The sequence below is a fragment of the Syzygium oleosum genome, unplaced genomic scaffold (assembly GCF_021117445.2).
Source record: "Syzygium oleosum isolate NSW1041296 unplaced genomic scaffold, Sole_v2.1 Sole_v2.11, whole genome shotgun sequence".
In the NCBI taxonomy this organism is placed as follows: domain Eukaryota; kingdom Viridiplantae; phylum Streptophyta; class Magnoliopsida; order Myrtales; family Myrtaceae; genus Syzygium; species Syzygium oleosum.
In genome coordinates this window covers 1086370-1107363 of record NW_026607495.1, presented here as the reverse complement: position 1 = coordinate 1107363, position 20994 = coordinate 1086370, and the positions used below count along the sequence as shown (strand labels likewise).

Below are 20994 nucleotides of genomic sequence, written 5' to 3'. Positions count from 1 at the left end.
CAAGATGTCAGTCAATGGGGGGTAGAATTTGCAGGTGAGATTGAAATGGATTTGGTTCTTCTGAACACACTTTGCCTGAGGTGGGCTTGACTGGTTAAGGCTGGCTTCATTATTAGATGGCCCAAAAGGAAATTTTTTGAAATTGCAAAGTTTAATCTTTTTCAAGATCAAGAAAAAAAGAGAGGAATGGTTGAAAAAAGAAATTAAATGGCACTAATAAATATAAGTGCTAACAAGATAACTGAATTTTATTACTAGAAATTAAAAAAATTAATTTGGCTAAAATAGAAAAGATAAACAGTGGGTATGCAGCTTGTGTAACCTTCTTCTACCTAGGGTTCGATCTCGAATCTATTTCTTTCAGGATTGATAGCAAATGCACCTCTAAAAGGAATGACCTTAAATGGCTAGAGTAAACCAAACCCAAAAGGTCATTTTTGAATTGCTTCATAAAAATCATTTTAAATTCCAAATAGTATCAAGGTATTTATAGTCTCTTGAAACCGTGCTTTTTATATTTTCTTCAAGATTTGAGGTGCACGGTATTAAATTATTAATTGATTTCAAACTCTACATGATTTTTATGTAATACCATGGACCTCGAATGTCACGCCCCAAACTCCATCGAGCACGCGACTCCCTTCTCTGGTCGATTAATGCGACATCCCAGTGTATCGCCGACCTCACTTATATTTATCAGAGATTTGAATAATCAGCGGAAACCTCAAAATACCCGGACAAATTGAAACTGGGGAAAATCAGGGAGAATATACATCTTTATTTCTGATTACCAAACTTATACAATATTCATAATTTACATAACCACTACATATATTTAAGCACACCGTACTACAACCATCGATATCAAAAAGGACCAATGACCTGGATGTCCTATCCTCAAAAATGGTATTCCTCCAAAGACCTATCTCCAAACCCCTATGCTAGCCCCTATGCCCCTTACTCGGCGTCCATTCTGAATCAGACTCCTCATCATTCGAATCTGAGCCTCCCTGATCAGCTTGTTCTTTCGAGGACTCCGACTCTGCCTCTATCTCGATCGGGTGGTCTATATCCCTAAACTCTGCTGGAACCTCGATCTGTTCCTCCTCGGCCCGGCTCCTCAAAGAAATCGTCCTCGGGTATAAAATTGGGGTCCATCCCTTTGCTCAAACGGGAGTATATACTCGTGTTCTTCTGCGAGCTCGTCCTCCGGTTCCGCAGGCACATCCTCGGGTTCCGCCTCGGGTTCCTCCTCCTCTGGTTCTTCCTCTGGTATCGGTTCAAGATCTACGTCCATAGGGTCGTCTCACTGCCGAGACTCTTAGCTCGGCTCGTGCTCGGCCCACAAGATCACAGTGCTGCGGACGCGGGGTGTTGCCACTGATTGCGCTAAATTGGTCTCTACACTAGTCAATTCGCCATCCGGGGGAGGAATAGCAGACGGGTCCCAATCCCCGACTCCGTTAAAAGGGACGTCAAATCCTCGGACGGGATCGAACTCATCTACCCCATCCCTGAAGAACCAAGCAGTGTATGTATAGGGCTCTCACAAGGGTAATCCTACCTCTACAAAAGCGTGGTAGTGTGCCTAATCCAGGTCATATGGTCATCCATAGGAAACTCTACGACATCATGCTCGGTGTGCATTGGGACTCCAAAGCGCTCGGGTGGCGGTGGCGGGGATTCATTGCTCTGCCGGGGTTTTGAAATGTTTGGTTGAAACAACCGTGAGATTATATCTCACTTAAGTGCACCCCTAAACCCCACCTAGGCTATCACGTACCTCCAGTTAATCACAAAGCACAATCACACACGGCCCGGTCATCACATAGCAAGCACATCATTCATTCTTACGGCCTATCTGCGTGCAACTTTGCACGTTAGTCATAATCACACCATATGCAATCACATGCATATTCAAATCACATTTCACGCATTCCCGCTTGCCTCGTCACATTCTTTCCCACATCACTCGCCTTGGTGACCGCGTAATGTACCGTCTCGGGTTCATTGCGACCAACTCATCACAACACTCCAAGGCCGCGTAATGATACACTTCCTCGGGCCGTCTATCTCGCCCGCATAGTGGTACCGCCTCGGGCTCAACACCTACCACCTACGACACAACCCGCGTAATGGTACCGTCTCGGGTTGGCCGTTCTCCCAGTAATACCGGGTATCGTCCCGTGTAGTAGTACCGCGAGCTTCAGACGGAAACATCCCAGCGTAGTGATACGCCTCGGGGATTTCTACAATCACACATGCCACGTCATACACAATCTTTTTCTCATTTACATGATCAACACTCGCTTGCCAATCGGTTGGCCAATCACACGTGGTCCGTGCACGCAACAATTCACACACATTTATCATGCTCACCAAGCATTCTACATGGCCAATTTAACGATCGATTCAATCTGGCCCGAGCGTGCACACAACAAGCATATTCCAATCAATCAATGGCACAATCATGCACTCAATTTTATCACCATAATTTAGCCATAGATCAAACACTCATTAAATACACAAATTGACATTTTTCCCCAACCAAACTGCGGTGAATCAATTCCGGTCCTTCACGGCATTTTCACGAAATTCCGAGCCGGACCTAATGGCGCTATCCACACATCCAACCGCACATCACAGCACTTAAATCAGCCGTCCACAGCCCGCTTTCAACCTCAAAACGTCACCAAAATTCCCAATTTAATTCCTAAGGCCCGCCAAACATTTCCACCTAAAATTATACAATTCCACACCTAACTAAACTTTGATTCTATCACCAAATTTCGTCGATACCCGCGTCTAAATAGAGTTTAGGGCGCGACTTACCGATACTCTAGACTAACGCGGCTAGAGCAAAAGCGGCGGCGATCGACGGGGACGGCGGCGCGGCAGCACGGCGGACGGCGACGGCGGTGACGGCCTTGGTCTTCTCAGCCGTGGCTCACGGCCACACGGGGGAGAGAGGGAGAGAGACGAACGGCGTGGGGCGGTGGTGGCGGTGCGGTGCGGCGGCGAGACGGCGTGGCACGGCGAGGCGGTGGCCGGACAGCGGCGGCGCGGCGTACGGCAAGGAGAGGAGATGGCCGGATCGGTGAGGGGGGGGTGGGGGGGGGGGGGGGGGGGGGGGGGAAAGGGGGAGAGAGAATGGGTCTTTGGACCTAAATAGTGAATTTTGACCCAAATGGCAATTTACCATCTTGCCCTTTACACACAAACCAAATCGACGGCCCAGATTCGATCTTATCTTGAAACCGACAGCCGAGATCGAATCTTGCCCAAAATATCCAAGGGCAATTTGGGAATTTCTCAAAAAGTCCAAGGGTATAATGGTCATTTTCCAAAATTAGGGCAAAATTACCAAAATGCCCCTCCCTCATAAAACATGCCCTTCATAACATTCCAAGGGTAAAATGGTCCTTTTCCTCATTCCTCATTGAAATCGAATTTTTCTGAAGGATCCGGGAAAATCCGAAGCTATACTTTCCAACCACAACGTCGTCCTAACGTCCCGTTGTGACTTCCAAATTTTTCGATGTCCAATTTGGGCTCAATTACATAATTAAATTTTATTAAACACAACTCAAGCGTTTCTCAAACTAACGGGTGGCTTTTTGGGGAAATTCGCATATTCGATCTGTGACTGATAATAAATCGAGTCACGTGCAGATTCATTCAGCTCGTGACGACTTCGGTTGTCATTTAAATCGCGAGGATCAATCACTAGATCCAAGGGGCACAATCGTTTGGTATAGGTTCAAGATCGTTCGTCAATTCATTTCGTGGTCCAGCGGAATCACCCGCGATCCACTACTATGACAGTGGCGAACTGACCCCTAGCTATCCTTGGATTGGCCAACAGTGACTCAAAATGTCACCTCGGCGATTTTATGATCGAAAATCAATTCACGATCGAATTTTCTCTTAGTCATACGAATTTAAATCTCCAGTTAGCCTTTCCCTAATGGTTAGTATCTCAGGAACTATTCAGGCGAGAATTTACTACGAGTACATTCATAAAACTCAGTATTTTATAAATCCAAAATGGATCAATTTTCAGGATGTCACATCGAATCTTTAAAAGCATATCAAAAACAATATTTCAAGTCATCATAAATTCAATAATATATATGTAATATATATAGTTTTCATTTTGGTTGATAATTCAGAAAGCCTCTTTGGGTTGACAAGTCCTTTCTTAGCCATTAATCTGGAAAAAAAAAAATATTAACACTGATGTAGAGGGAAAAAAGATAATAAAAAGATATTATGAAATGAATAATTGGCTTGGTGAGGAGTGATTAAGCCGTGGACACAAAGGATGAACCCTAAAACGAAATTAAGGAAGCAACGGTAGAGAAGTTCTATGAGATTTGCCTACCTTTGAACTGTTGCTTTGATGATTGAATTTGTTGTGGCATGCCAAAAAGATGATTAAAGCTAGGGTTTGAAGCTTGTCTTGAGCTTCAACAAAAACACCAATAAACTCAGAAGAATTATATTGGACTTGTATATAAGGAAAGAGAGAGGGACATTTGAGAAGAGGAAATCAAAATGTGTGAATTTGATTATTGAAGTTGCACCGATTTATAGGCGTGGATGGGGGATATCTGCGATTTTTTTTTTTTAGTCGAAGAAACAAATATATTCATTTACGGAGGAGATCTGAAGAGTCCAAAACAAGGAGAATCTAAGCATAAGAGAGCCCAAAGGGCTTGCGGGGGATCAGAAAGCTAATATTGTGGAAGAGAGCCAAGACGTTGGGTCTTTGCGATCCAATCGGCTATTGCGTTTAAAGCCCGCGGACAATGGTCTATGCGGATTGAGGGGTGAGCTTTGAGGAGTTGAAGACAATCCATGATAAGGAGTCGCTCTTCCCAGTTGTATAAATCTACAGACCCACTTCTCAACGCTTCAACAAGATCCACACGGTCGGACTCCACTATTAAGGTATCAGTTATGTCTTCGATCGACGCTGCAATTTGGAGTGCTTCCAGGACTGCTAGGCTTTCAGCTTGAGAGATAGAGGAGACCTTCACCGATTTTGCGAAGCCCGTGACAATTGTGCCGGTGTAATCTCGACATATACCAGCTATGGCGCCATCCGCAGATCCATCAACTAAGGAGGCATCGACATTAAACTTTAGGACTTTCTCTCCCGGCGGCATCCATGTCCGTGACTCAGTAAGAGTAGGATTTGTCCTCATTTCAGGTTTGTGGGGGTTCCATTTTCTGTAATTCTCTTGCAAGAAAAGTGATGATTCTGCTGTTTCTTTGGCATTCGGATTGCACAGTATTAAATTTCAGATTTTAGCGCAGATTTAGATAATAAATTTTGGCGTTCTATTGACACGTTTGCATTCACTTATACCACTAGAGATTTTCAACTCTATTGATAACGTCCGATAGTTGCACCTTGTAAATTCGATAATGATGTTACTTTATAAGGGTGAAATACATGGATTCTCTTAAACTTTAATAGATCATGAACTACGCTAACCTTATAAGTAAGTTGCCTATGAAGAAATGGCTCTTGGAGATTTGAGTAATTAGTCTTATTTTATACCATTTTCTAAATCCTCAATTAATACTGATAGGACTGATGTGAAGGGTATACAAGAATTTTCATCACCGCTCGAAATAAGAACATTAGGGAAAATTGTTCAAAAAGTCCAAAACCTATTACATTTTTGCTAATTTAGTTATAAACTTTTCAATTTTGCCAATTCAATCCTAAATCTTTCAATTTTGCCAATTTAGTCCTAAACATTTTGTATTTGTGCCAATTCAGTCCATCCGGCAAATTTTGGCCGGCCAATGCTGACGTGACAATTTTTATAATATTATAATATTTTTTTTGAGTTTTTTGTTTTTCTCTTTTTTCTACCCTTCTTCTCTCTGACCGGTCCGGCGACCGGTGAGGTCGACCTCGTTGTCACTGGGTTGGACAACAAGGCCAACCTCACCATTGTTGGGTTCGATGGTGAGGCTAGACCTTACTGTTGCTGGTGGGTGAGGTCGAGCCACACCTAGCTAAAGTCGAGCCTCACCTAACTAAGGCGAGGTTGACCTCGCCCTCATTGTGTTCTCCATTGCCCAGCGATGGTGAGGTCGGCCTCACCTTGGCTCGACCTCGCCCAGCCAGGGACGGACAAGGCCGACGAGGTGGACCCTCACCTCCGGCTAGAGGGAAGAAGGGCAAAAAAAAATAGAAAAAGAAAGAAAAGAAAAAAAAGGAAAAAAATAAAAAATTCGAAAAACAATATTAAAATATTAAAAAAATTACCACGTTAATGTTGGTTGGATGGTCGGCACTGACAGGCATCCATGTTAGCATCGGCCTGTCAAAATTGGCCGGATGGACTGAATTAATATAAATGCAAAAGGCTTAGGACTGAATTGGCAAATTTTAAAGATTTATAATTGAATTGATAAAAATGCAATAGGCTTACGACTTTTTGAACAATTTTCGCAAAAACATTATTTTCATATTAGCATAAGTAAAGATTTCTAGATTACTAGGTCCATATCCTAATTATAAGGGTGATGCCTATATTGAATCCTAGACAAGTAATGGAAAATAGGAATTAATTAAAATGTATTGTTAACAAATTCAACGTGAAACTTAGGGAAAATTATCAATTAGTCCTAAATCTATTGTATGGATGCCAATTTAGTCCCAAACTTTTAAATTTTTTCAATTTAGTCCTAAATCTTTGTGTGAAATTTCAATATAATCATTCCGGTCAATTTTTATCTTCATCGCTGGCCGTCCTACATGGTACAACACTATGTCAGTGATTTCAGATGAAAATTGATAGAAAGAACTGGATTGTAATTTTGCACAAAGGTTTAGAACTAAATTAGTAAAATTGAAAAGTTAGAACTGAATTAACATCTGTACAATAGGTTTAGAGCTGATTGGACAATTTCCGTTAAGTGAATAGAGATCATATGTTTATTAGGCTTATATAAGCCTTGTAGACAAGCAATATATGATATTTCAACATCCTTTTTACGTACAAACACTTTAACAAACATGGTTGATGCACAATGAATTGATGTGTGAAACTTTGGTTAATTAAGTGAGATGTCATGCATAATTTAAATGCAAATCATATCATGATATGGACGCCCGTTTCCTTCAATTTGTGAATATACACATAATATACGAGCACTTAACTGATATGCAATGAAGTGTACCTTGTGTTTTGATATGTTATTGTAGTGTTCCATTAAGATTAACGTTAAAATAAATCTATCTATAAGAACTCAACCGCTTGATTGTTCTTCTTCATGAATATAATTTAAATTACTGTAAAAGGAAACACGAGAGAATTATGGAATCTGTGACAATTATTTCGAATTCGAATTCAAAGGGCAATTAATTAATTACTTGTTAATACTCTTGATTATGATAATTATGATTTTACCTATTTATGGCTGCGTGGTCATATAGTATTTTAAATATGTGTATTGGCTACAAACATAGAGAGAAAGAAAGAACGGGGTGGCCGAATCAACACAACCTGCCGATGAGAGCCGTCGGGATTAACCCAAGCCCAGATGACCCTCATCGTTCTCAGATGAGAGCGACTGCTGCGTCCATCATAGAGAGAGAGAGAGAGAGAGAGAGAGAGAGAGAGAGAGAGAGAGAGAGAGAGAGAGAGAGGCCATGAGGCCCCGAGAGGGGGGTGGTGGTGTTGCGAGCCATACCATGATCTACCCTGATCGATGAGGTTCGATTCTCGTCCAGCTCGAAGGCGAGATGGTCGCACCTCGCCACCGAACCTCACCACCAGGCCCCTCTATCGATTAAAACAGAAAGTTCTATCAAAGTATGACCACTTGAATGATCTGAGTTAAGTCTTCCGAGACTTAATTTGTAGATATCGTCATGAAATGAAATGAACAGATAATGCTGCAGAAAGGAGGGGCCAAGGAGCGTGTTGGTACAGCATATTGAAGAACACAAGACAGACGCCGATCATGAGTCATGAGTGGCAACGCCGGCATGGCACTGCCTTTGGCGGCTCTCTTAACTGTGCTCACCAATTCATACAACCACCCAAGTTATGCTGGTGAAGATATGTCTTTTGACTAAATCGCCTCCTGTCTGGCTTTCAATGGAAAAAGAAAACAAACCTGGAATGCTCTCTCTCTCTCTCACAGAACAAATGAGTGAAATGAACGTACCCTTGTCCAGTTATATATGGAGCACAGTCGGACATACATAACTACATGCAAACCTAATTTATTCTAAGGCTGGCATGCACACATACCTCGATAGTCAACATTCTTTAATGTCCTGTTTGAAGAAATGCCCAGAAGAAGGGGGGTGGGGACTGGGGAGAGAATGATCATTATGCATCTGACACGCATCCTGCGTGATTTCATGCAGATTTTCGGCCCAATTCCCTAAAAAATTCCCAACTTTAACCTTTGTCCCAATTATATCCCAAACTTTTATTATCTCATAAAAAACCCCAAACTTTTACTTTTGTCCCAAATCTACCCCGTTTACTATTCATCCAATTTTTTAATATTATTTTTTATTTTTTCGAATTTTTTCTTTTTTTTTTTGTTTCACTTTCAACCTCCGGCCGGTTGCCGGTCCGGCGATTAGCCAGAGGCGAGGACCGGCGAGGTCGGCCCCGCCGGCAGCTGGCGAGGTCGGCCTTGCCGTTGCTAGGCGAGGTCGACCTCGCCGGCGGCTCGGCCGGCGAGGTCGGCCTCGCCCGGCAATGGCGCGGCCGAGCCTCGCCGGATCTAGCGAGGCTCGGCCCGCCCGGCACTGGCGAGGTCGGCCTCGCCCGGCAACGGCGAGGTTCGGCCTCGGCCGACCTCGCCACCGCCGGCGGGCCGATGGCGAGGTCGGCCTCGCCATTCTTGGGCGAGGCGAGCCTCGCCAGGTGCGGCGACCCGACCCTCGGGAGATCTGGCGAGGTTCGGCCTCGGCCGACCTCGCCAGTGCCGCGGGGGCCGATGGCGAGGTCGGCCTCGCCATTGCTTGGGCGGGTGAGCCTCGCCCAGTGCCCGGCGGGGCGACCCTCACCAGAGATCCGGTGAGGCTCGGCCGTCGCCGCCGGCGAGGTCGGCCTCGCCCGGCAGCTGTCGAGGCCGAGCCTCGCCGGATCTGGCAAGGCTCGGCCCCGCCGGCAGCTGGCGAGGTCTGCCTCGCCCAGCAACGGCGTAGGTTCAAATTTCTGGCCGACCTCGCTTAAAGCAATGGCGAGGCCGACCTCGCCAGTGCCGCGGCGGGGCCGAGCCTCGCCAGATCTCGGCGAGGCTCGGCCCGCCGGCCGTCAGGCCGAGGTCGGCCCTCGCCCGGAAAGAACGGCGAGGCCGAGCCTCGCCGGTGAGCCGGCGGGGCCGACCTCGCCGGCCCTTGCCTCTGGCCGGTCGCCGGATCGGCGACCAGCCGGAGGTTGAAGGTGAAAAAAAAAAGAAAAAAAAAGAACAGAAAAAATAAAAAAATTCGAAAAAAATAAAAAATAATATTAAAAAATTGGATGAATAGTAAATGGGGTAGATTTGGGACAAAAGTAAAAGTTTGGGATTTTTTATTAGACAAAAAAAGGTTTGGGATATATTTGGGACAAAGGCTAAAGTTGGGGGGTTTTTTAGGGAATTGGGCCGCAGATTTTCTTTGAGAAGGTTTTGAAATTGACAGACACGACCCGGGCATTGTCCATCAAATCTTTAACAAATAGAAGCCTCATTGTTCTTGACCTCAATCTCTCAGATGTATAGGTTCTCAGGTCAATGAAACTTGAGTCCAATCCCTTTTTCTCCAAAATCAAGCAAAAGAGAAGTGAAAACTGTGCTTAAAAGCACATCCTCTCCAATCCAGCAGGTTATAATATAAGTCATGCTCATGCTGGGAATTCCTTCAATATATCCAAACTTTTAGCTCAGAAAAAAAAAAAAAAGGAAAAACGATGGGGAGGATCTGAAAGGTCACATGAGAAATGAGTTCGTGCATAAATTATACCAGGTGACAATGACACACGAAGAACAAGCTAAGTCAATGATGCATAGTTTTCAAAATTCAAATGCAAAATATGTAAGTCAGGATTCCTATCTTGCGAACAATGCGATTGGCCTATCACAGCCCAATAGCGATGTAACCAATACATTACTTCTTCTTCTTTTTTTGATGACCCGGACTCCTGCACCGGCCGCACTATAAGAATCCGATCGGCCAGGCACTAATCGGGGGAGAACTAGCCAAACTCACAGATTAACCTCCATGTCAATCAAAAGTGTGATAAGGTGAAGGGCAGAGGGACTCGAACTTGAGATTGGTCACCCACAATCCCAAAGCCCTTACCACTCCACCAACCCCTTGGAGAGTTTGCATTACTTTCTTTTGACAACAAAGAAAGAATACTTTTACGTTGAGTTCGTCCACGTGTAAAAGAAAAGATGGAACAGAGTTAAGATGGGGTGCACCTGCGACAGCATGCTTGCTTCTGTGCCAGTGATGACCAGACACTCCCCTTGAGAGCTATAAATGAACATTGCATTTACGCCCTAACTCCTCCTACCGCTCCTCCGCCTTCTTCTTCCGCAAAAGTCCCGCCCAAAACGCTCCGAAGTTGAAGTAAAATAATGTCCATTCACACAGAGCAAATCGCCAGTCTTGTGAGTACAAATATAGGTACGATACAGTTGCTGCGAGTTAAGCACGTTCGCCATTCATCTTGCATAGATATCTTAAACATCATTCTTCTTCATCTTTCAGCTGTTTCTAAAGCTTGAAGGGTTTCTACCTCTTTCTGGGATTTGCTTTTCGAAGCTCTATTTATGTGTCAGAAGTGACTCGAACATTATGGGTCACCACGGAGCGGAGAAAGAAGCTAGACTCGGCTCGGTCTCTTCAGCTGCTTCTTGTTTCAGATTCGTGGTTGTCTCTACGCTCCTTGGTACCATCTCTCTCTCTCTCTCTCTCTCTCTCTCTCTCTCTCTCTCTCTCTCTCTCTCGCATGAACAGGAGGAATGACATAAACCTAGCTACTGTTTTCTTGAGGCCATTCACGAAGAGAATGTATGATCATGCATGCATGCATGCAAGCAATATATTTTCTTGTTTTGTGGGTGACTCTGAGTTAGATTGTGTACGTTATGGGAATATTTACTTGTCATATATATAAATGATAGCTCGGACTAAGAAGAAACAGGACAATCAACTGCATGTAGTTCCAGAGTTCATGACTGGTTGGAACTTTATATACGTCAACATGACATTGATAGTCATAGACAACTGATTTCCTCGTTCACCTAATAACTAAATAAGTGTTCAGAATATCATAACATAGTAAATAGATGTTCCGGTTCTTCAGATCCCTTTCAGTATTTTCCACTCCGGGCCTATAGATTCTTCAACTACAAGTATCATTCAAATCAGGGCTATCGCTCAATTTATTAAGACATGCGTTTTCGCAAATTAGGATTTTGGGTTGAAACTCGTGCTGATAACATGGAAATGAAAATCTTTAGGCTCGATTGATTTTCAAATCATTTAACACTTTCATAGCGACAAACTGGGGAAAACAGCTTGTTTGTAGTCTCTTCATCACTAGGTTTTAGGCTTTAACTTAGCAGCATTAATTCGAGCATTTTGGAGCTCAAAAAAGCATTTGGCATTGATTTGTTGCAGTATTGGTTTTAATTCATGAAGAAAAGAGAGTTGCTGGTGAGGCAGCCATTAATAAAGGACCTGAGCATTCCAATGGTAAAAGCCCTAGCTCTTCCAGAAAGCTACTTCAGTCAGATGATGGTAAAATGCATCTCTCTCTGTCTCTGTCTGTCTGTCTGTCTCTCTCTCACATTTAATTGATTGTAATGACATGCAAACATTTTCCATTGATGTAATGGAGATGGAGGAGGCATGAACCGGATTGGTTCGTCATGCTCGAAGGACGACATCATGATCTACCAAGGACCGACCTCTCCGATGCCCCAGGGCATCCCGATATTCACCGTCCAGATCCTGAACGCATGCGTCTCTGACTGCACCATCTCTAACATCCATGTCAGCTGTGGCTGGTTCAGTTCTGTCCGCCTCGTCAACCCGAGGGTGTTCCGGCGGGTCGACTACGATGACTGCCTCGTCAATGATGGCAATTCCCTCGGCCCGGGGGAGAGCCTCTCGTTCCAGTACTCCAACAGCTTCCAGTACCCGTTGTCCGTCTCGTCCGCCGAATGCGAGTAATCAATCTGGTCGTAGGATTGGTATCTCGTGCACAACTCGTGTAGATTTAATATAGTAACTTCCGATGTCCCTAAGCTACTGTTAAGAGATCTTTCCTACTTGTCATGCATGTACTTGCATTGTTATACTTGGGATGTTTGAAAGTCCTCAGGAGTGTGGATTGGATTTTAAATATGAATTAACCCCATCTGAAAGAGTTGGTAAGTACTAAAAAAATTTTGGTAAAAAATAGTTACCAGTCACCTGATTTCCCGGTAAATTCAATATTGGTAACTTACTCACACTTCTATAAAATTATGAACTCTTTTTTACGGAATCCAAATTAACAAACTATCTTACCTTAAACCAACTTTCATTTGTCTTTCTTACCAACTCTTAAATGAGTTTATCAATTTTTGTTTGAATGACCTACCCAACTCTTTTCTAAATAAGAATATTAATTCTAGATTACCAACTCTTATTAGTCTTGGGTTTAGCACTAGTTCTAACCCACATTTCTTTGCTCAAAGAATGTCCCAAAGCAGCTAGTCCTTATAACTTTAGCTGCTTCCTTCTTTTCCATTTCTTGAGCTGGTCGTAGAGGTTCTTAGTTCAATGATTTCATTTTTATCAAGCATGAATTGTTTACACCGATACCTACATGACAAGTTTGTAGATAGGCTTTAACGAAAAAATAAAATAATTTTTTTTCCGAGAGGTCACAACCAAGAAAAAAAAGGTTTATGGCACTAAAAACAGAGCAAATAAAAAGAAGGTGCAACTCTGTAGTACTTAGAGTGGAAATTGGACAAAAGAATTTCCAGATTTCCTTGAAGAAATTTGTGTCCGAGAAGAGAACGGGCTGTAACTCTCATTGGCGATTACGAACCGTCACTTAATCGGTTCTCTTTTTATTATGAAATCCTTCTCGATACCTTTAATTTTTTTTCCACATACTCCAGAGGTTGTAGGTGTAATGATCGTTTCTAAATTGCCCTTTTGAACAACCTGAATTCATGTGTGTGAGACTTGTGTCATTTTGCCGACCTTCAATGTGAAAGAGAATGTGAAAATATAGATACATCAGCGCCGCCATATGATAAGTTGAATTAATTATTGAAATAGAAAGGGTAAAAGTCATTAAAAAACTTCAAATTATGTCTATTGTGACATATTTATCCTGAACCTTTTTTTCAATATCAAAAATCTCAAATCATGCCCATAGTTTCACAGTAACACATTTACCCTAAACTTTTCTTATGATACAAAAAACCCCAAACTTATATCTATGTGATATATTTATTTTCCGTTAAGATTTCGTTGGAAGATTTTTCAGATAAAATAATTTCGTTTTTATTTCACTTAAATCAGTGAGCGTCATGTCAACACTACTTGCTTTTTAGCGTTTATATAGATAGATTTTTAATGGTTCTCATTAACAGAACTTTGACAGAGGGTAAATATATCACACATATATAAGTTTGGGAATTTTTGTGTTATAGAAAAAATTTAAGATAAATGTGTCATAGTGAATGTAGGTTAGGGTTTTTAATGGTTTTTTACCCTAATAGGAAACAGAAAAATTTCTGTCTTTTGGGTTGCAATTAATTTAAGACGAGCCAATCCACATGAAGACACTCTTAACCTCACAATTCAAGAAACCACTCAACATTATTGAGGGTCACGTCAAGGCAGTTTTGCATCCATCAAGACGCAACCAACCACGATTGCTTTGTCATCTCATGCACGAAACTGAGTCTTTCCCCTCCTTCGTTCACCACAAGAAGCATTGAATTGCCAATGCGTGCGCGACAAATCACCATCCCAATTAGCTGTACAACTCGAAGTCCTAAGACAGCACTAACTATTTTTATCATTAATTTGACCACCTTAATTGCTTCATGCCTGTAACCCGCTTGTTTTTGTCCTTCACGCATTAAAACCCTCCCTATATAAATGCCTCGCCTGCTCAGACCCGAAAGCTTGCTTTACGAGATCACTTTCTCAGCCCAAAGATCTTTCTCTTTCGAAAGAGAGAGAGAGGGAGAGAAACTAGAGTCCTAGAGAGATGGCCCTGAGGTGGCTTCTCCACTCGGCCTGCCACGTTCTGGGTCACCCCAACCACGACGCCGGCGGCGTGAACCATCACGCGAGCGTCGTGTCCGGCGTGAGCCCAACATGCCGGGATGCTGTCAAGAGCTTGGAGAAGACGTCGAACCCAAAGGAGATGACATGCGGTCCGCCAGGATTCCAGATGCCCCTCCACTATCCGAGGTACAAGAAGGTCGATTACGAGAACATGGAGGAGTGGAGATTGGACATGCTTCTCAGGGAATATGGACTCAGCTTTAATGGCAACCTTGATGAGAAGAGGGCTTATGCAATGGGTGCATTTTTGTGGCCTGACCAGTATTAAGGGTTCCTACATCTTTCTTTGATATAAGCTTCCACCTTATGAAATATCATAAATAACCCTTCTCAGTGATGACTATCAGTCTCTATAATCCATCTAGACCTATTTTAGTTCTACTACTTTGGTTAAACAGTCTTTGATGTGCATGTATATGCACTTTGTAATATCCGCCATAATATAGATATGCTTAATAATGTTTTGATGGTTGCGCATGCATCTCTTTAATGATCGACAAACATCTACTTTAATCTCTAAATGCATGTTTTTAATCCAACACTAGGCAGTAATAAGTATAAGGAATTCGAGGGATAGTTGTCCAAAAAGTCATAAATCCATTGTACGGCAGCCGATTCAGTCATAAACTTTACAATTTGGTCAATTTAGTTCTAAACTTTTTGACGATTTGCCAATGTAATCATTCCAACCAATTTTGGCAAAAAATCGATATCGTGGACACCGGCTGTCCTATGTGACATGGTGTTGGCATCGGCGTTGGATGATTTTTTTAATTTTTTGTTAAATTTTATGATTTTTTTTTCTTTTCATTTTCTTTCATTCTTTTCCTTTTCTTTCCTTTTTCCTATTTCCCTTCATTGGTTGCCCAGGCATCACGGCCCTTGCCCATATCTGGCAAGCGCCAGCAAGGGCGTCTGGTCCTCGACTAAGAAAAAAGAAAAAAAAAGGAAAAGAAAGAAAGGATAAAAAAGAAAAAATTCATAAAATTTGAATAAAATTCGTCCACGTCAGCGTTGGTCATGCCACATAAAATGGTTAGAGTTGACCGGATTGCTACGTCAACAATTTCTAGCCAATTTTGGCTATTGGTTGGAATAACTACATTGGAAAATCGTCAAAAGAATTTAGAGCAAATGAAAAGTTTAAAACCAAATTGATTGTCGTATTATAGTTTAGGACTTTTTCAACAATTTTCCCAGGAATTCGATAAATATATGATGGTTAGAGTGACTATCGATAATTTGGCACTAATTTAAAGTGATCAAGGAAGGACGAACTGACATAGAGGAGAATTACAAGTTTTGTCCCTCGCTCCTGGAAGAGCTTGTAACGCAAGCAAGCGCAAATCAAAACACACCATCCAAGCAGAAAAAAATTCAATCAGGAATCATATAGAGATTAATAAATCATATAAGATTCCTCAATTTCTGTCCTTATAATCTGCCGGATTTGCTGGTTCAGATGTTTTAAGACCATTTGTTCCGTCCCAGGTGGAATGCTAAAATTTATATGACCTTTGTCTAAGCTCTAAGCTAAGATACATGCATGTGCTTGAAGATCCATTTAAATATATATCATAATAACCTCTTTTCAAAGTTTTATCTCTAAGGTTGACACATATGATTTTAAAATTAACAGGAGGCTGATCGTTCTCCTTGCAAAGAACACTTTTCTTGCATTTTTGCTTCCAACTAGGATCTTGTGCTCGCCTCATTCAAAGCACATTCAATATCATGAGTTTTGTTTGACAAAAAAAGATAATGAGTTTCAGTGAAATGTTGCAAATTTTCGACCAAAAAAATGTTTCAAATTAATAAATTATGATAATTTCTACTATTTCCCATAAATCTTCTTGCATTTATGATAATTCCTACAGCTCTTTTAGTGAGTATTAATGAAAGATTTTATTATTTTCTCTGAATATTTATATTGTTAATTACGTATAAAATTTCCATAGAGTAATACATATTAAAAAAATCAACATATTTCTTTTCTTTACATGGTGAATAAGTTTTGTGAAAAGTGGGAGAGATGCATATGGATGATTGAGAAAGCGTACATGGATATGCAGTACTATGATTCTGAAAATTAGTTTGTGATTCATGTACATTAAAGTTTTGAATTTGATATTTTAATTTAGGCAAGTGTATATTTTTTCTTTTCGTGAGAATAAAGCATATTAGGTGATCTAAATTTCGATTGTATTCTTTTATCTCTTTTAGTTACCCAAGTTCAAAGAGGTGATTTTCTTTGTTTTGTTTTTTGTATCAGTTAGTTACATTTTTTTGCATATTTTATTTGATCGAGCACAACTGTATTAGAAAAAATCTGATCAACAAAAGGCTAATGACAAGCCCATATACATCTACAATGAGCTTTAGTTATTGAGTTCCAACATTTGATTTTCTACTTCCCGATTATGTTTTCGTTTTATGTTGGCTAGCTGATATTTGTATTTATGTAAATGTTAATAAGTAATTTTTTTTAATAAAGAGAACGTAATCGACAACTGAACATAAAGCTGCAATTTCTTTTTTGCAGTGGGAAAGTAATTGAGAAGATTTTTTTTATACTTCTTCTATAGTTATGATAAGATAGTATTCTCACTAAATTGTGGTCTTCCAACTATCATTTTGTAACAGCCATACTATAATGGTGTACATGCTTGAATCACAGTAGTTTTGGCGTAAAAATTGATTAGTTTTCACCATTATTTTTTTAATTTGTGTATATGAATATTTAAAAATGAAAAGAGACAATTTTTAATATTTGATTTGCATATTATATCTGTACAAATTGAAATAGTGAAAAATACATATAAATTAATGTCGCTAAAATTTCCGGAATGGATGTAGAGAACGGCAAGCCCAGGTTTAAATTTTAACAGCAAAAGTCGAATTAGGTAGGTATAGAAACCTAAAAAAACAGGGAATGTTTTATTCCTACTGAACAAGATTCTAAGCCCAGGGGACTTGATTACGCTAGATGCGGTCTAACGCCCTTTCGGTACCTTTTCTTTTCAAAATGTTTTGGCGGGCGGTTTAGATCCATTTCAACTTAGTTACTAACATGTGAGGTGTTCATGCGAGTGCAAACCACCAATTTAACACCGAGAAAGCATTAAATAAATTGCAAGTTTGGAAGAATTACTTACCTGGAAGCAACGTAAGCATCTGCATTGTTAGCTAGAAAATCACATTGACACCCTAATATGATTTCTAATTAACAAGCAATTCACTCAATTTCTTTTTTTGGATTTTCACTTATTTAAATGAAATCTAGCCTATATGCAATGACATGCGAAAATGACATGCGATTAATGCAACCTAGCATGCAAACTATATGTCGTGCGACGACGTGACCTATTTCTAATGACAGGACGAATGATTATTTTTGGTATTTTCTCAATTTAAATTCGGAATAATAAAAATGCCTAAATTAACATGCAAACTATGATGACTTAATCTACCCTAGCATGATTTCTTTTAGGATTTTGTTAAAATTCGAAATAATGAATAACCTGAATAATCTATTAAGATTAGAATATTACTTAATTTAAACTAGGAACTAGATCATCTCAAGTCCTAATTTAAATTAAATAACTACTCTATCTTCTAGATACATTTAGGATTCCTAGACATGCAAAAACTCTAATTCAAATCTAATTAATATTTTTGAATTTTCTGTTTATTTGAAAAAGGAAAGCAATTAAAAAAACAAGGATAGCAACCACATTCAAAACGTCCACGGGATCCGCCATATTTGTTTCAAACTCGGATTAGGCACAAAAATCAAACTATCGGTCATATCTATAGGGTTATAGATATCGACGGAAGCCGATTATTCAAATTTGAAAGCGGATAAAAATCATTATCGTACCCAAGTGGTTATGGATATGATAATAATTTTCCGTATCGCCGCGTATCGAACCTTAGGGATAAGGTCGGATAGTCGTCCAGATACGTTGCTAAATTAGGAAGTTTTCCTAATTTTGGGTGTTTAAAAATATTGCGGATATATCGAACATTATCCTAAGATATCCAAATATCCACATGATATTCACGAAATATTCAAACACCCATATTAGGAAATTAAATATTCTGAAAATATCGGATAATGTTGAATTACCTAATTTGCAGATAATTCCCAAATTCAAATCGACTCGGGATCGAGTTTGCGGATCGGGATCGGACTCGGACGACGGGCGACGCGCGTCGCGCGGCGGCTCACGGTGGCGTCCGGCGACGGGCGCGGTGGAGCGCGCGCGGTGGTGGCGGGACCAACGGCGGGTTGCTGCTGGTGCTTGGCTCGGCTTGGAAAGAAGCCGATTTGGTTCAGCGAGCACAGCAAGAACGTCGAGCGCTCGCTGGATCGCTACCGGAAATTCGCTGCTGTGTGGACGTTGCTGTGGTATTCAAAAGAGGACCTCCAGGAGTCGTCCAAATTGATTGAGACACGCCAGACCGGGACTGTGACGGTGCTATAGTGGCTGGCAACGAGCACTAATTCCGCTGGATCGCTATGCTCAACGTCGGAGAGGATGAGCTCGCCGAGAATCTGCAGAAAATCATCTAGAATTACTGGAAACTGCTCGGGATCACTGGCTGCTATCTCTGGGCGCTCGCTGATTGGTGGAGCAGCGTCTCAGACGTGAAGGGCTGAGGAAGGGACAACTCCGGATGTTGGAGGCGCGGAGGTGCCGAGTGGGACGTGATATCATCCGCAGGAAATAAAGCAACAATTGTTCATGAGGTGGAGTCAACACATGGCAGTCAAGGGAGAGCTTCTTTGAATGTGTCCCACGTCTTCTTCTCTGTGGCCGTGCTTCTCCGAATGTGTCCCTCTTCACGATTTTCTTTTCTCTCAATGGTGGCCGTGGATGTCTGTGTTTCCTCTGAAAATTCTCAACCGAAAATTATGAGAGTCCCCCCGATTATGACAGCATAACGACATATTTATATCGCAACCTAGGTTAATTAACCGGGCTTCCTAGTCTTAATGGGCTTAGGCTTGGGCTTAGGTTTAATTTAATTTAAATGGGCTGATTTAACTTGGGCTTTTATTTAATTAAGCATAATGGGCTGAATTAAACTCAAATTAAAACAACCGAGCCCGTTTGACTTGTAATTCCGGCCTTGCCTTCCGAGCGAGCCGAGTCTCGTTCGATGAAATTTTAAGCTCATTCGCCATTTCTTGCTAACTGAGATGCAAAAATGCAATTAAATTAAATGGACCTAAACTATATGTTTATGCAATTTAAATATTTTTTGTTTAGGGGTTAAAATTTAATCCCTACTTTTCTATGCAAATTACACTAAATGATACGCCAAAATTTAGGTGTCAACAAGGCTCCCTCTTTGAAGGTGAGCTCGTGGAGTTGCATTCAAAGACTAAATGATACCTAAATTTCAACCATGCAAATGCAATGAATGTTGTTTTTGTCGGGATTATGAGTCCCATTTTAAAATGCATTAAGAAATGATGCATGCTAACATGAGTGGAAAACATACCTGGAATTACTTACTGACATGAGGAGTGAGATAGAGCAATTCGAGGCACGACTCGGACTTTGTATGTTGTTTGGCAAATGTCCGCTCATTTCCATAGGTATTGCCCGATATACGTTGATGAACTTCGGTGATGCAGTTAAGTCAAAACACACGAAGAAAGCTCGACGTATCCAATCATCATCTGGATTCGTGAGAATAGCTTTCGATCTTTACCAACCGCCTATACATCTCCATAGGTGTTTGCAAGATTTGGCCGCTTCATACTGCTTCGCTCATAAGTGAATTGCGGGGAGAACTTTGAAGTCAAGAGGATATTCCGACCTTTACATATACTTTGCTCATATGCAAAGATTTGGCCGCCTCACCTATACCTGCTCATTAAGCGAGTAGCGGGGAACACACGGGTTGAAAGAATATTCCGACCTTTACATATACCTGCTCATATGCAAAGATTTGGCCGCTTCACCTATACACCGCTCATAGGCGAGTAGCGGGGGGAATACCTGAAATTTGGGAGAATTCCGACCTTTACATATACACGCTCATATGCAAAGATTTGGTCGCCTCACCTATACCGCTCATAGGCGAGTAACGAGAATACCCGAGATTTGGGGAGAATTCCGACCTTTACATATACCTGCTCATATGCAAAGATTTGGCCGCCTCACCTATACCGCTCATAGGTGAGTAACGGGGAATACCTCGAGATTTGGGGAGAATTCCGACCTTTACATATACCGCTCATATGCAAAGATTTGGCCGCCTCACCTATACCTGGCTCATAGGTGAGTAACGGGGGAATCTTCTCGAGATTGTATGAAAATACGTGATTTGGTGAACAAAGGGGCCAGCCCAAGTGTTCAGGTTCCTTGACAAAGTACTGGATATCATCAGAGGTACTTGAAAAGCTTGATCAATAGACACCTAAAACATCATCAAAGGCATCTAGAGATCGCAAAAATGATCAAATGTGGGTCCCGACGATTGCTCGAACAGGTTAGGGACACCTAGATAGTCATAGACATCCTAGGGATAGAGATATACTTACCTGGCGATATCTCCAACTCGAAGGTGTGTCTACTGTAGACACGGATTTAAGTAATATGTAATATGCATTCGCACCTTTGTCAAGAACA

At 41.4% G+C, this 20994-nt stretch overlaps 2 protein-coding genes across 3 annotated transcripts; both read left to right on the top strand.

The window, feature by feature from the left end:
• The first annotated feature begins 10560 nt into the window (after nt 1-10560).
• Nucleotides 10561-12392, top strand: LOC115666252 (TPD1 protein homolog 1-like). 2 transcript variants are annotated; one of them, XM_056316196.1, is made up of 4 exons: nt 10561-10666; nt 10751-10931; nt 11666-11785; nt 11886-12392. In XM_056316196.1, the coding sequence occupies exons 2-4, from the start codon at nt 10838-10840 to the stop codon at nt 12218-12220; spliced, it is 549 nt and encodes a 182-aa protein (XP_056172171.1). In that variant the 5' UTR covers nt 10561-10666; nt 10751-10837; the 3' UTR covers nt 12221-12392. The 2 variants fall into 2 exon arrangements, with proteins under 2 accessions (XP_056172171.1, XP_030443873.2); XM_030588013.2 differs by lacking the exon at nt 10561-10666 and having other exon boundaries at nt 10715-10931.
• A 1782-nt stretch (nt 12393-14174) lies between these two features.
• Nucleotides 14175-14806, top strand: LOC115666253 (uncharacterized). The gene has a single exon (XM_030588014.2). The coding sequence runs from the start codon at nt 14268-14270 to the stop codon at nt 14613-14615; it is 348 nt and encodes a 115-aa protein (XP_030443874.1). The 5' UTR covers nt 14175-14267; the 3' UTR covers nt 14616-14806.
• The last annotated feature ends 6188 nt before the right edge of the window (nt 14807-20994 follow it).